The following is a 15,683-nucleotide window of genomic DNA, read 5'->3' as shown; positions in this document are numbered from 1 at the left end:
CCATCCTCAGGATCCCAAGGACAACTCCACCTCCTCTAGGAAACCTTCGCCGATTCTTAGACCCAAGACAATCTTCCACCAGAGACTGCACACAGTTCTTAGTTGGCATCTCTTTAATGCTGTTACCATGAAACATTAAGTATCAGGCTTAGTTCTATTGCTATGTCCTCTCCCTTTGGTAGCTAGATGGCTCAGTCCAAGAAGTTCCAGGCTTAGAGTTTCCTCCCGAGTTTGAATCTGATCCCAGACACTTTCTAGCTGTCTGGACATAGCTTACCTGGATGAGTTACTTGACTCTGTTTGCCTCAGTTTCTTCATCTGGGAAATGACTTCAATGAGGCAATGGCAAACACTCCAGTATCTTTGCCAGGAAAATCTCAGATGTGGTCATGAAGGGTCAGACATGACTAAAAAGTGACTGAGCATCTCCCCTGCTATCTTTGAGGATGGCACTCTCATCTCCACGTTGCCTCTTCCCCAAGAGATGGGCTGTGATTCAGAGTTTTTCATGTTTATTTTTAAGGTCCAGTCTTTTTGAATGAGATAGTTATTTAACCACACTGATGACCTGAGGGAGGAGGGGACCATGGTTCATCCTCACGTGTGGGGTTGTCACCATAGCCTGCTGATCTGCCTCCCCTTTCTCTTCCCTCCAATCTACATCCCATTTGGTGGGCGGCCTGATCTTCCTAAAGCATAAATCTGACTATGTCACTTCCTATTCCAAGCATCTCAATGGCTTCTGCTCATCTCCAATATGAACGTGGAAAGCTGCTGCCTGACTTTCCCTGGCTTCCATAGCCCAACTGCTGCTTATTATTGCAGTTTTCTGAACCCCAAGTCCCTTCAGCTCCTCTGAACGCCAGGAGCATGGACCGTCCTGTTACATTCTCTGCTTTTCTTGGCCTTTTAGCTTCCCTGACCTCTGCAAAGTTTCCACTGAACGAGATGACTTTCCAGTCCTTCCTCATCTTAGCACCTTCCCTTGATTCTATTCCCACTTTTTCTTGATGATTCTCTTTTGTATGTGTCTTCCTGCACTGGACAATAAGTTCCTTGAGAGCAGGGACTATGTTGTTATTTTTTCTTTCTTTTATTCCTGACACATTATACACTTTGGCTCATTTGTTGTCATTTGCTCCCTTTTTGGTCACGTCCCACTCTTTGGTTTCCTACCACTGTTGAGTTCTGCTGTTGTTCAGTCCTGTCTGGGACTCTTTGTAACTTTAATTGTTTTTTACTTCCCATTTTCAGCATCCATTCATTTTTTTTAAGTTCTTCTTTATGTAATATTTTCTTTATTATTATATCGTTATTTATATTATAATAATATATTATTACGTAATATTTCTTTTTATATAATATTTCTTTAAGAAATAAAACAAGCACTTCAATCACAAAGTAGAATGGAAAAAAAAGATTGTACATGCAACAGTTTTCACACAAATTTTACCTCCTGTTGACCTGCCTGGCATCCACAAACATCTCATTCTACTACTGTGTGACAGTCTCTTGGGATCTCTTCTGTGATTTGTCATTTCCTTCTCTGGCTCACTTTACAGATGAGCCAACTGGGGAATCAGGATTAGGTAAATTGCCCAGGATCGCAAAACACTAAGTGTCTGAAGCCAGATTTGAACTTGGGGAGATATATCTTCCTGACTCTAGATCAGAACCACTGTGCTTGCATCTGCCTCCTGGCTCATAATACACTCTTAAAAATGGGTGCTGAATGATTAACTCAGAATTGCCCACTAAGTTTTCATCTGGTAGATGCCAAATGCATATTTTTAACTTGAAATGGCTCTTTTTAGGATGTATACTACATGATTTTTAATTAAATACAAAATATAATTCAATTTTGTTTTTTAAAAAATTTAAAATACAAATTAAACTATTGGTGCTAAGGAGAAGTCGCTACCCTTCTGCTTGAATAGAAAATCAGAGCCCACAAGCCCATGGATTTGAAAGAAAACTTAGAAAGCCATGAGTGTGACCCCTTTAGTTTGCATATGAAAAAAAATGCACACTCTTAGCCACTTCATTCAATTGGAGGGAGAACAGCAGAAGGTGGTGGTGCAGCTGGAGGGTATTCTGGAATAAACCAGCCCCATTGAGAGTTGGGAGGAGTTTTCCACCCTTATTGCTGGGATCCCATTTTCCTACCAATGTGTCCTTGTATCTGGCTCCTTGGCCTCTCCTGAATGGGCTGCGCTCCATATATACCTCACCTGTTTGCAGAAAATATCTTCTCTTGCCCAACTGTTCCTCAAGCAAGCCCTGCTATAGGCAGCTGTGTCAAGGTGTCAAGAGTATAGTCCCTTTCAAACATGCACCTGACTGCTTTTACACGGGTATATATTTTCTTTATATTACACATAAGATCTGCATATAATCGAGAGATCTGTAATGTATACATGTATGTATGTTGTACATATGTACACATGTGCAAATAAAATACACAGAAATGTGCCCAAATATTTGTATTTATGTATATTAGATCAGTTATAGCATATAGCTTGCTATAAATATATGAATATAAAAAGAAATAAAAATACATAAAACCTGAAGAATAAAACCAGAACCATGTACTTGGTGTGTTACTCATGAGAAGGTGCACACCTGGCCAAACAAGGTTGTGTCATTCTTTGTATTTGTGTCCCCGGCACCTGGCGAAGGACTGACACACATAGATGCTTCATGAGCATTTTGATTGAAGAACCAATTAATAGTTCCAGAGATCTAATTTCCAGATGTAGACTTGGAATTAGATTTGCCTTTGGGGGAGCAATTATAGTCAAGTTACTTGTCTGATACAACTAGTAAGTATCTAAGGCTAGATTGAGTTCTGCTGACTCCAGGGCTGGTGCTCTTTCCACTCAACAAACTTAACTGGCCCCTGGATTTGCCTTTTACTGAAGCTATGGCAACTCCTTGAAAAGTCCTTTTGGAATTTCACTTGTTTCTTTTTTTTTCTTCCCATTCACAGCATTCATTTAATTTAAAAAAAAAATTTTCTGAACTTAAGAAATCAAACAAGCATTTCCATCACAAAGTAGAATAAAACAAGATTGTACATGAAACTGTAGAGGATCACAGTCAGTAGGGAAACTCTGGGTGAGGTTTAAGACCCTTCAGCCCGGAGGGAAACAGATGACAAGGTCTGGTTCGGTTCCCCATCTCCCATGAGGGCTGTAGGCCTTCTGGAGAAGTCCGGGGGTGGTGACAACCAGTGTTGAAATTGAAGCAGAGTGATAGCTGGTGGAAGACTGATACCAAGTGGCAAACTACCTAGCAAGTTGTTTGTGTGCTCCATGTGCTCACAATTGTTTTTGTTACATTATAAAAAGGGGAAGCCCTGGAAATAAAGGACTCCATTTTCCCACCATCCTCAGGAGTCTCGCCTCATCACTTCTCCACTAGGAAGGTATTTTTAATCTCTTGGGTGTGAGGACTCTACAAAGCAATGGTATGTTTTGTCGCCCCAGCTTGGGGGCTCTAGAAAGCAGGAAATTGTAATCACTGTGGTGTGGGAAGTCTAGAAAGCAACGGTACATCTTGTCAGCCCAACTTGGGGGCTCTAAAAATGCAGGATACAACATGAAACAGTCCTAACAAATGTTTTACCTCCTAATGCCCTTCCTTGGCATCTAGGAATGTATCATTCTATGACTGTATGACAGTCTCTTTGGATCTCTGCTCCCTCCTGAAATGATGGGCTGGAGATTTTGCCACTTCTTTTCCCAAGGCATTCATCTCTCCAGCCCATTTATAGCCAATGTTCAAAAGAAAAAGCATGGACAAACATTGCTCCAGACATTTTCAAGTCACTTTTACTACTGAGTAGTAAAATTGCAATTTCTGGTGTTTCAGCTAGCTGTAACGCTTAAAACAATTAAAAGAGGCTGGTTGCTAAAGAAAGGAGAAAAAAGAAAAAAAAAAATGACAAAACAGGTAGTTGAGAAAGTGGATGCCATATACAAATCTGCTTGTTTTGTGATTTCAAAAGTATCTCATTATTTCAGTGACACCTTCTGAGCATAATCAAGGCTCTTTCAAAAGTAAAAACAGTTGCTTTGGGTATTTTAAGTACTCTGAGGTAAATAAATGCAAGCAACTAAAGCAAAATTTGAATACCATGTGAAAACTGGGGGGAGATTGGGACCACCATGTAGAAGACAGAATAAATGTGTTCTCCTTAGCCCCAGAAGGCAAAATGAGTTCTGGTAATCTCAGAATGTTGCTATTATTTTGTATGCAGTATATTTCACTTTGTTCATGGGGGACTTTCTACTTTTTTTTTTCCTAAGAGCATCTTGCTCATCATTTCTCAGAATAATAATAGTCCATCAGAGAAATTTGCTTTGTAATTTAGTTTTATATTTTCTATTGTTAATTATCTCCCCTTCCCATTTATTCTCTCTCATTTCACCCTGTCTTTCCTCAAAAGAGTTGTGTTACTGACCACTCCCTGCCCCAATGCACCCTCTCTTATCACCCTCCCCCTCTTCCCATATCCCATCCTCCTATTTTAGATAGATTTCTAAACCTTTATTGAGAATGTATGTCATTCATTAAGTGCTCTTGGATAGGCCGAGCGAATATATAATCAAGATAACAATACTCCCTAAACTAATCTATTTATTTAGTGCTATACCAATCAGACTCCCAAGAAACTATTTTAATGACCTAGAAAAAATAACAACAGAATTCATACAGAACAACAAAAGATCGAGAATTTCAAGGGAAGTAATGAAAAAAAATTAAATGAAGGTGGTCTAGCTGTACCTGATCTAGAACTGTATTATAAAGCAACAGTCACCAAAACCATTTGGTATTGGCTAAGAAATAGACTAGTTGATCAGTGGCATAGGTTAGGTTCACAGGGCAAGATAGTGAATAAAAACAGCAATCTAGTGTTTGACAAACAAAGATCCCAACTTTTGGGATAAGAATTCATTATTTGACAAAAACTGCTGGGAAAACTGGAAATTAATATGGCAGAAACTAGGCATGGACCCACATTTAACACCACATACTAAGATTAGATCAAAATGGGTCCAAGATTTAGGCATAAAGAACGAAATCATAAATAAATTGGAGGAACATGGGATAGTTTACCTCTCAGACTTGTGGAGGAGGAAGGAGTTTTCAGATGATGAAAATGAAACTATTTCCACTCATATGAAAGTGTTCCAAATCACTATTGATCAGAGAAATGCAAATTAAGACAACTCTGAGATATCACTACACACCTGTCAGATTGTCTAAGATGACAGGAACAAATAACGATGAATGTTGGAGGGGCTGTGGGAAAACTGGGACACTGATGCATTGTTGGTGGAGTTGTGAAAGAATCCAACCATTCTGGAGAGCAATCTGGAATTATGCCCAAAAAGTTATCAAACTGTGCATCCCCTTTGACCCAGCAGTGCTGCTACTAGGCTTATATCCCAAGGAAATACTAAAGAAGGGAAAGGGACCTGTATGTGCCAAAATGTTTGTGGCAGCCCTTTTTGTAGTGGCTAGAAACTAGAAAATGAATGGATGCCCGTCCATTGGAGAATGGTTGGGCAAATTATGGCATATGAAGGTTATGGAATATTATTGCTCTGTAAGAAATGACCAGCAGGAGGAATACAGAGAGGCTTGGAGAGACTTACATCAACTGATGCTAAGTGAAACGAGCAGAACTAGGGGATTATTAATATATTTCAACAATGATACTGTATGAGGATGTATTCTGATGGACGTGAATATCTTCAACATAGAGAAGAGCTAATCCAATTCCAATTGATAAATGATGGACAAAACCAGCTACATCCAGAAAAGGAACACTGGGAAATGAATGTAAACTGTTATTTTTACCTTCTGAATCCAATTCTTCCTGTGCAACAAAAAATTCGGTTCTACACACATATATTGTATCTAGAATATACTGTAATATATTTATCATATATAAGACTGCTTGCCATCTGGGGGAGGGGGTTGGGGGAGGAAGGGAAAAAATCTGAATAGAAGTAAGTGCAAGGGATAATGTTGTAAAAAATTACCCATGCATATGTACTGTCAAAAAATGTTATAATTATAAAATAAAATAAAAAAAAAAGACTCTGCTAAAAAGCTATTAGAAATACTTCAGAATTTTAGCAAAGTGGCAGGATACAAAATAAATCCACATAAATCCTCAGCATTCTTCTATATCACCAACGAAATGCAACAGCAAGAGATACAAAGAGAAATTCCATTCCAAACAAATGTTGAGAGTATAAAGTATTGGGGAATCCATCTACCAAAGAATAGTCAGGAATTATAGGAGAAAAATTACAAAACACTTGCCACAAAAATAAAGTCAGATTTAAATAATTGGAAAGACATTCAGTGCTCTTGGATAGGCCGAGCGAATGTAATAAAGATGACAATACTCCCCAAACTAATCTATTTATTTAGTGCTATACCAATCAGACTCCCAAGAAACTATTTCAATGACCTAGAAAAAATAACAACAAAATTCATATGGAAGAATAAAAGGTCGAGAATTGCAAGGGAACTAATGAAAAAAAAGTCAGAGGAAGGTGGTCTAAGTGTACCTGACCTAAAGCTATATTATATAGCAGCAGTCACCAAAACCATTTGGTATTGGCTAAGAAATAGACCGGTAGATCAGTGGAACAGATTAGATACAAAGGACAAAAAAGGATACATATATAGCAACCTAATCTTTGACAGACCCAAAGATTCCAACATTAGGGACAAAAATTCATTATTCGGAAAAAACTGTTGTGAAAACTGGAAATTAGTATGGCAGAAATTAGATATGGATCCACACTTAACACCATATACCAAGATAAGATCAAAATGGGTCCATCATTTAGGCATAAAGAGGGAGATAATAAATAGATTAGAGGAACAGAGGATAATCTACCTCTCAGACTTGTGGAGGAGGAAGGAATTTATGACCAGAGGAGAACTAGAGATCATTATTGATCACAAAATAGAAGATTTTGATTACATCAAACTAAAAAGTTTCTGTACAAATAATACTAATGCAAACAAGATTAGAAGGGAAGTAACAAATTGGGAAAATATTTTTAAAAGGAAAGGTTCTGACAAAGGTCTCATTTCTAAAATATATAGAGAACTGACCCTGGGAAGTGAGTGTAAACTGTGAGCATTGTTTTTTTGTTTGTTTGTTTGTTTTGTTTTGTTTTGTTTCTCTTCCCAGATTATTTTTACCTTCAAAATACAATCCTTCCTTTGCTACAATAACAACAACAAAATTCAGTTCTGCACATATATATATATATATATATATATATATATATATACGTATATATATACATATATACATATATACATATATACACATATATATATACATATATATATATATAAAAATATATATATATATATATTGTACCTAGGATATACGATAAGATATTTAATATGTATGGGAATGCCTGCCATCTGGGGGAGGGGGTGGAGGGAAGGAGGGGAAAATTTGGAACAGAAGGGAGTACAAGGGATAATGTTGTAAAAAAAAATTACCTATGAATATGTACTGTCAAAGAAAATGTTATAATTATAAAAATTTATAAAAAAAGAGAATGTATGTCATTGCTTTTTAAGAATTAAAACAATCAAAAGTACAAACCTGTGATACTGTGCTGGTAGTTCTCTAGATGAAGCAATCTCTCATAGGAGCAGTCCTAAAGTTTAAAAAAATACAAAAGAATTAGTTAACTATATCACATTGACTATAAATCATAAGGTACAAGCTTTCATTTTCTTTTTATGTCCTTGTTCAGTTATATTCAGTTGTGTCCCACTCTGTGACTATTTGGCATTTTCTTGGCAGCAGTATTAGAGTCCTTCTTTAGATAATTTTTATAGATGAGGACATTGAGGTAAATAAGGTGAAGTGACTTGCTCAGAGTCACACAGATATTAAGAGACCGAGGCTGGATTTGAACTCAAGAAGATGAGTCTTCTTGACTACAGCCCTGGTACTCTATCAATTGAGACATCAAATTGCCCATATTTCTTTTAGCTTCACTATAATGCAAGATTAAATTATATATATATAGATATCAATATATATGTGTGTATAGATCTATATATATATATATATATATAGATCTATACACACATACATTTTAGGTATATTATATATATATGTATATATATATATATACATACATATACACATATTATGCAATATATGTATCCCTTAAGTATATATAGCATATATGTGTGTACCTTATTTCATAAATATACTAGAGCATTATATAAATATATATATATATACACATAAAGAGAGAGTTGATTATATAAACTAATATTTTTACCAATCATTTTCTCAAGGTTATATTAGAAGCAAGCACCTGTTGAAACATTTTGAGATAGACTTAGGAAGGACATTGTCTTAGAATGATCCAAAGAGCTTTCACAGGTAAGTTGGAGTCTGATTTTAAAGCATTGTGTGGGGGGAAGAAGGGGGCATTTTTCTAATAATTCAAATAGTTTACAAAGGGAACTGCCTAGTTTCATCACCACCATTTTGTTCTAGCAGTTTTTATGATCACCAGATAGGACGAGATAGAATAATAGCATGCTCCAATAATACAAAGTTCCTCCTTTGACAAAGAACATGAATTATAAGAATCACACACAAATTTTTCCAGGTTAATCTTGTAAAGACCCCCATGTCTCAGGATCTCTCAGTACAATTCCTTAAATAACCAGACTTTTTTCTAGAAGATGATTAAAAAAAAAACCATAGCAAGTGGTTGAACAAATAAGGTTCTGGGACAAGATATAGTAGTATTTTAGTGGAATGAACGTCAGTCACTTTTTCAATACTTCTGTTTTTTTTTTTCTTTCATTCAGACATTCAACTTGTGCAAGATTTTTGATAATTTGGAAGATGTGCAGATGGTTTAGTAGATAGAGTACGAGGTCTAGAGTTAGAAAGATTCACCTTCCCAAGTTCAAATCCAGCCTCAAACAATTCCTAGCTATGTGACCCTGGGCCAGTCACTTCAACCTATTTGCCTCAGTTTCCTAATCTGTAAAATGAGCTGGAGAAGGAAATGTCAAAAGCCTCTAGAATCTTTGCTAACAAAACCCAAATGGGTTCATAGAGTTTGATATGACTGAAAATGACCGAAGAACAATTTGGAAATCTTTCCTCTCACTGAACCAAAAATCCACTTACAAAATGTCCACACATTGCTCCAAACATTCTCCTCTCTGGGGTCAAAGAAAATAAAGCAAACCCTTCTTCCAGATGCAATTTCTTCCAACACTTGAAAACAACTATAACCTGGCTTCCCTTACTGTGTCTTCCTAAGCAATATCCCCAGTCCTTTTGTTGAATTGCCAAGAGCCTCAGGCCCCCATTTTCTTAGTTTCCTTAGTCTGGATGAATGGTTTAAGGGCCTTCACCATTCTGAAGGCCCTCTTCTTGGAACCCTCCAGTTACTTTTATGGCTTTCCTCAAGTCCAGAAGGGAATGCAATATCCCAGATGTGCTCTAACTGGAGCAGAGCACAGAACAACAGTTATATCCTCATTCTGTACATCTGTAGGATGTAGTTTCAGGGCATATGGAAAGGCCCAGGGATGTGAGGAGTGTGCTGGCAGAGCAGATGAAGTTTACATCATAATTAAAGGTTTTCAAGGTGTTTTCTACATAACAATCCTTTGAGGTAAATTCTGCAAGCAGTAATATTCCCATTTAACAGACAAGAAAACTAAGGCTCAAGGAGAGTGACATCATCAGTTGTACAGTTATCTCTGTACCCAAATTCAGCTCTTCCTGATGCAATCAGTATGTTTCATCCTAAACCATGATAAAGGCAGAGAGAAAACAGGCAAAGTCCCAGAATGTAGTGGGTAAAATGTAGCTAGAATTTGTAAGGTATATTAAGGTTTTTAAAATTCTTCATAAGTATTCTATTCTCAAAATAATCCTTCACAGGAAATAGTATTATCTCCATTTAAAGAAGGGCAAACCGAGGCAGAGAATTTTAGCAATTTGATGAGTGTCTCAGAGCTGGAAAGGATCTGAGGCTGGGTTTGAATTCAACTGTTCCTGACTTGAAGGCCTATGCTCTGTCCACTGTAGTACCTAGCTCTCATATCCTCATCTAAACCTTTCCATTATCCTTTGATGGTCAAAGTTCACATCATCCAAGTTTAAATCACTTAGTCTCAAAGCAAATAGCCCAAGTCTCCTTGGCCCTGTCTCTCCTCGCTGTAAAAGACTTTGTGGGGAAGAGAGACGGAGGGAAGTTGTCCTGGGAGTCAAGCCAGAGGATAGACCATGGAAAATCCAAAGAGGACAGGCCCTTTTCCTGGTGCTGTGAATCCCACTGCAGGTCTCCAGGGGCACAACATCCTGGCACTCCTTCCCAAGGGTGACTGGCTAGGTCTCTGGGGAAGGTACCATAAAGAGAGGTTATTTTACTTTCTATGAACCACTCAAGGTGGTACTATACTCAACAGAAGTCTCTGGATCCCTGTGGAAAACAGGTTTTCTTCAGTCTTTTTTGTGGTATTTTCCCGTTTTGTTATTGCTAAATAAATTTATTCTATGTTTCATGTCATTATTTCAGGGGCTTACAAAAAAAAAAAGAGTCCTAATTGTAGGGAGCAGGAAAATGTGCTAATGTTCTCGGGGTTTCCCCGGCTAGGTGCGAACTCGTGAGCAAGAAAGATTTTTGGAGAGGCCCTGCCCCAAATTGTACCTGTTCCTTCTACTAGAAGGGATCCACTGGGCACAGGACTGCCCATTCAGGGTTAGCTCCCTAGCTCCAGGAATATAGGGACAAACTAATCCTTCAACAACAGCAAAAAGTAATTGTACATTATGTTTCGGAAATAATTAGACTCAGTGCTTGCTATAAACAACCCACTTGGGGGAAGAATATCAATAACATGAATAGTGATTAATATTAACAATGCAGTGTTCATGATTAATATGCTATTCACATAACATAGAACCTCAGAAGACAGAAATTATAGAGGAAAGGGTATTGGAAATTGGGTTCAGAAAGACCTGGATTGAATCCCACTTAAGAGACTGCAGCATGACCATGGGGATCATTAATCTTGCAGAGCTTCGATTTCCTCCTTTATAAAATGGGAATAATAATGCTGGCCGTACTTTCAGCTCTTGGGTCATTGTAAGGAAAACATCTGGCAAATCTTCAAGTAGAGTGCCTGGCACATAGTAGGTTCTTAATAAGCATTTACTGACTGACTACTAAGTAAATGTCTTTCTCTTAGCTAGTCCCAAAAACCAGGATTATTCAGCACATTATTATTCAATTGTGTTTCAGCAGTAACCTCCTTTCTCCTAGGATGTTAGCTACAAAATCTACAGTTGCGTGAATCTGGGATCTCTCAGCCGTTGTCATGGAAACGAGTTGATATCTTGCACGAGATGTTAAATTCACTATGGGGGCAAAGAAATAGGAGTGAAGAGGAAGAAAAGATTTCATATTACACAAAGGGAGGAAAAAAGCTGACCTCGCAATAGTGCACACGCACCGATTACAATTAAAAGGACGAGAAAATGGACAGGTTTTTATGTTTTGGGGGACTAGTCTTTGTATTCATCTATATAGAGAATAAGACCACACACACACACACACACACACTCACACAAGAAAAGAGACTGAAGCAGAGAAACAAAGAGACAGATTATTTTGCCAATAATCTTTATATTCAGATGTTTAGAAACCGGAAGACAATAAGAGACAGAGAGACCCATGCAAGAGAAATGACCAATTTCAACCCAACACTTAAAAGCATAAAACAGACAAAAATCCCAGCCCAAGGCTTGCTTGGTATGTTGTGAACCTGGGCGGGTCACACAATTTCTTCACATGTGACATGAAGGGCTTATAGGACGTGAGCTCCCAGGTTGCTCCTCGCCCCCTCCTATGACTCATATGCTACTTCCATTCCTAACCAAATAAAATGAAGCCCTCTTACAACTCAGTATTCAAAGGATGAACTCCCATTTTCTTTAGTTACGCCCATGAAATCTATTTGAAGACCAATCAATATAAAAGGGACAAACACCTTGAAGTTCTATTGTCAATTCTGTTCTATGTGGTAAGAGTTCTTTCATCTCAGATATTCTAGACTGCCTTATGGCAAAAATATTCTCAGTTTGTGTTCAAAGTTCCCTCCATCTCTGACTTTTTAATCTCTAATCACGTATTATTTAAAATGCCTTTTTCTACTCCCAAATGTTGCCATTGTTATTGTAAATAATGAAGGGGCTTTAGAATTTAGAATTCACAGCATTACTGGTGAGAAAAAAGGCCCATCACCAATGCCAAATGAGAACCTGGGGGCTTTGAGGAGGAGAGGGCTGAAAAAAAAAGTCAATGTTGTACTAAAAGGTTAAGGATCCCTTTAGCTAAAGGACACAAAACCATTAAAAAGCATGCCAAAAATTATATTACCTTATTCTTCAAATGACCTAATGTCATTTAAAATTTTCCAGACAAAACTACTTGGTCTCTGCTTTAGGAGACTACTGTTTCATAAGAACAAAGGATCTAATAACTGATGTTCTATACTGCTTTTTGCATGAACTGGTGAATCAGGTAGGATTATTATTCTCATTTCATAAATGAATAAACAGAGACTCAGGAATATGAAAATTAAGAAGCCCTCAGTCATATAAACAGTAAAGAGTGGAGCCAGGATTAGAAGATGTGGCTTAACCAGCATAGAACTCTTTGGACTCTGCTGCTAGTCACAGGGGATGATAGTGTTCAGTCATGGTCCTTCTTGACCTTTGCAGTTTCTGACATTCATCCTTCCCCTCAACTGTCTAGTCTCTTTTCTGTGAGTTTTTGCCACCTTGCTCTGCCCTGGATCTTGTGTTTTCAGCCTCGTTCTTGGATCATCTACCTTATGGCACCTAGTCCTGGGGGTCTCAGCTAAGGAGCCCCTCTCTTCCCTTTGTAAACCTCTGGATTTAAGTCTGGAGAGAACAATTACTATCCCTATGAAGACGGCTCCCAAACCTCATTTCTCTCATGGCCCCATTCCTCCATTATCACCTGAATGTTGGACATCACCTGCATATGAAAAAGGGTTCTGTGGAAAACTGAGCTTGTCTGTAAAATAGATCCCTCACACCCACCTTGACCCCTTTCCCTAACTTGCTTATTTCCCTCTAGAGCATCACCAAGCCTGCAGCCATTCACTGACACCCTCACATCTTGGGTACTTACTAAATATTTATAATAGCCTCCTCAGTATCCAATAATGAGTCAACACTTATTAGTTCCACTCTCTAAAATCCCTTATAACATCTCCCTGGACCACAGAACCACTTATACTTTGTTGTTTTTGTAGAGATACAGGAGTGTTTGCCATTTCCTTTTCTACCTCATTTTACAGAAACTGAAACAAACAGGGTTAAGTGACTTGCCCAGGGTCACACAGCTAGGAAATGTCCAGATCTTTCTGACTGGAGGCTCCTTGCTCTCTCCATTGCACAACTCAAGTGAGCTGTTCTCACTTCTACATTCTACATTTATATTTTCTCCCATCCCAGTGCTCTCTGTTCCAGCACTGCAGGGACCCTCCCAGCTCTGATATCTTGTGCTCATAGAACCACAGATTGAACTCTATCATCTCCTTTTACAGTTAGAAATTCAAGACCCAAATCATCAAGAAGAGAAGCACAAAATTGCTTCTGGCTTAGAGATGTGGTTTTAGTTTAGGAGTCATGACAGATGCATGTGAAATGAGAGGAGAAGGGTGATGCAGACTGTAAGGGCCCAGTGGAGAGAAATATGGGACAGCTGAGCAGGCACAAGAGCAGAGCATGGGGTTTGTAGACTTATATTAAAATCCAAGACAACCAGAGATGACAGCTGCCATCAGGAACTACTCTAAGAACCTTCCTTTTCCACGGAAACTCAAGGATGGAAGTCAGACCAATTGGAGGATCAAGCTGAGGAAGTAGCTTGTGGTAATAGTCATTGGCCAGGATTTGCTATTGCTGCATTTACAGTGTTTTAAGGTCTACAATAATTTCTCATTTGATCCTTACAAGAACCCAGGAGATACATATTATGATTAACTCCATTCTACAGATGAAGATACTGAGGCAGACAGTGGTTCAATAACTTGCCCAGGTTCTGCATCTAGTAAGTAAACAGGTGAAATATTTGGTCCAGATCTGTACCCACTATGTCCCCAAAGTATTTCAGCTTCGGTGTTTGACTTTTCAGTGAATAACTTGAATTAATTCTTTAAGTGTTAATGCTATGCTCTCCTTACTGTCCAAGTAACTCTTAAAAATCTTCTTTCACACTTTAGCATCAATCCAAGTGTGAGAAAATCCTTTCCCTCCATAGAAGATCTATTTTTCAAAATAGCTCTCACTGTAGATACTGCCAAAATGAATATCTTATATTTATGAAATAAAGGGGCAAGGCAACAATTTTGGATGCAATTCTAAGTAGTTTCAAGTTCTGACTTCACTAGCTTCTATGTGACATTTTGGACAAATCCCTTTACTCCCTTTAGCCTTAGTTTCTTTACCTGCAAAAAGGGCAGAATGAAGTTCTGGAAGTGGAACCAAAATGGCAGAGTAAAGTCAAAAAGCTACTCAAGCTCTCCCAGTTTCCCCTGAAAACCACATGAACCTCTGAATGGAGCCTGATGTAATGGGACCAGTCTCCAGTTCAAAACTGGATTGGAAAAGAAAGGCCAATCTCTCACTGGGGTGAAAAGAGTGTTCAGTCCAAGTCAGATGGACTCTGGGAAAGCTTGTGAGAGGTCTTTATCACAGCAAATCAGTAACTGAGACCTCAGTCCTGGCTCAGTAGAGCTGCAGCCGATCAATGGGGCAGCCTCTAGTCTCAGCTAAGAAGGTAACCTCTGGGAAACCAGGTTGTTTCCTGAAAAGAACAGGAAAAGCTATCCCCTTCAAACCTTGGGCTCAAAGCCAAGGCTCAGAGCAGCACAAAAAACTTTGGGAAGCACCCCCTTTGCCCCAAGAGCATCTCACCATCCAAATAAAAAAAGAAGAAATACAAAAAGAAAAGGAGCAAGAAACAGAAAAGAACCTTGACCTTAGAAAACTAGCATGACAACAGGGAAAACTAAAGCATCAACTTAAATGAGGACAAAATATCCACAGAGGAAATCTCAAAGAGGGATATGAATTAGTCCCAAATCCAAAGAGGCTTCTTGGAAGTGATCATAAAGACTTTAAAAGGAAAAAAACTACAATCTCAAAAAAAAATTTACTGCAAGCTGCCAGACAAAAACAATTTCAATGTAAAGGAGCACTAGTCAGAATTATTTAGGATCCAGACCCAGGAGAATAACAAAAAATTAAAGACCAAGTGAGACTGAGCATCATCCTGCAGGGGAGGTGATAGATCTTGAAGAAATGAACAAAGAAACTTCCAATAATTTCTATTGAAAAAAAAAAAGAACTAAACAGAAAATTTAGTCTAAAACACAGGACTCAAGAGAAGCATAGAAAGGTCAACAGGGGAAAATATATTATTAAAAGCTTAAACTGTTTATGTCTTTAAATGGAAAAGTGATATCTGTACCTCTTGAAAACTGTGTCTGCCACTAGGGTAGAAAGGGGGAGGCATCACATGGATGAAGGGTGTTGTTGTGAATAG

At 38.2% G+C, this 15,683-nt stretch overlaps 1 protein-coding gene across 4 annotated transcripts in view; it reads right to left on the bottom strand.

The window, feature by feature from the left end:
* Positions 1 to 15,683, bottom strand: part of EVC2 (EvC ciliary complex subunit 2) — a 172,260-nt gene that overhangs the window by 144,284 nt on the left and 12,293 nt on the right. For all 4 annotated transcript variants that reach the window (XM_074274140.1, XM_074274139.1, XM_074274141.1 and 1 more), the window contains one exon: positions 7,655 to 7,709. Coding sequence is in view for 3 of the 4 variants with exons in the window: in XM_074274139.1 (XP_074130240.1) it covers positions 7,655 to 7,709 (55 nt within the window). In the remaining variant the exon portion in view is untranslated. The remainder of the gene's footprint in view (positions 1 to 7,654; positions 7,710 to 15,683) is intronic.

This window comes from Sminthopsis crassicaudata, chromosome 6, assembly GCF_048593235.1.
Source record: "Sminthopsis crassicaudata isolate SCR6 chromosome 6, ASM4859323v1, whole genome shotgun sequence".
Lineage (NCBI taxonomy): Eukaryota > Metazoa > Chordata > Mammalia > Dasyuromorphia > Dasyuridae > Sminthopsis > Sminthopsis crassicaudata.
The sequence above is the reverse complement of the archived record's forward strand: the minus strand, read 5'-3'. Positions and strand labels throughout refer to the sequence as shown.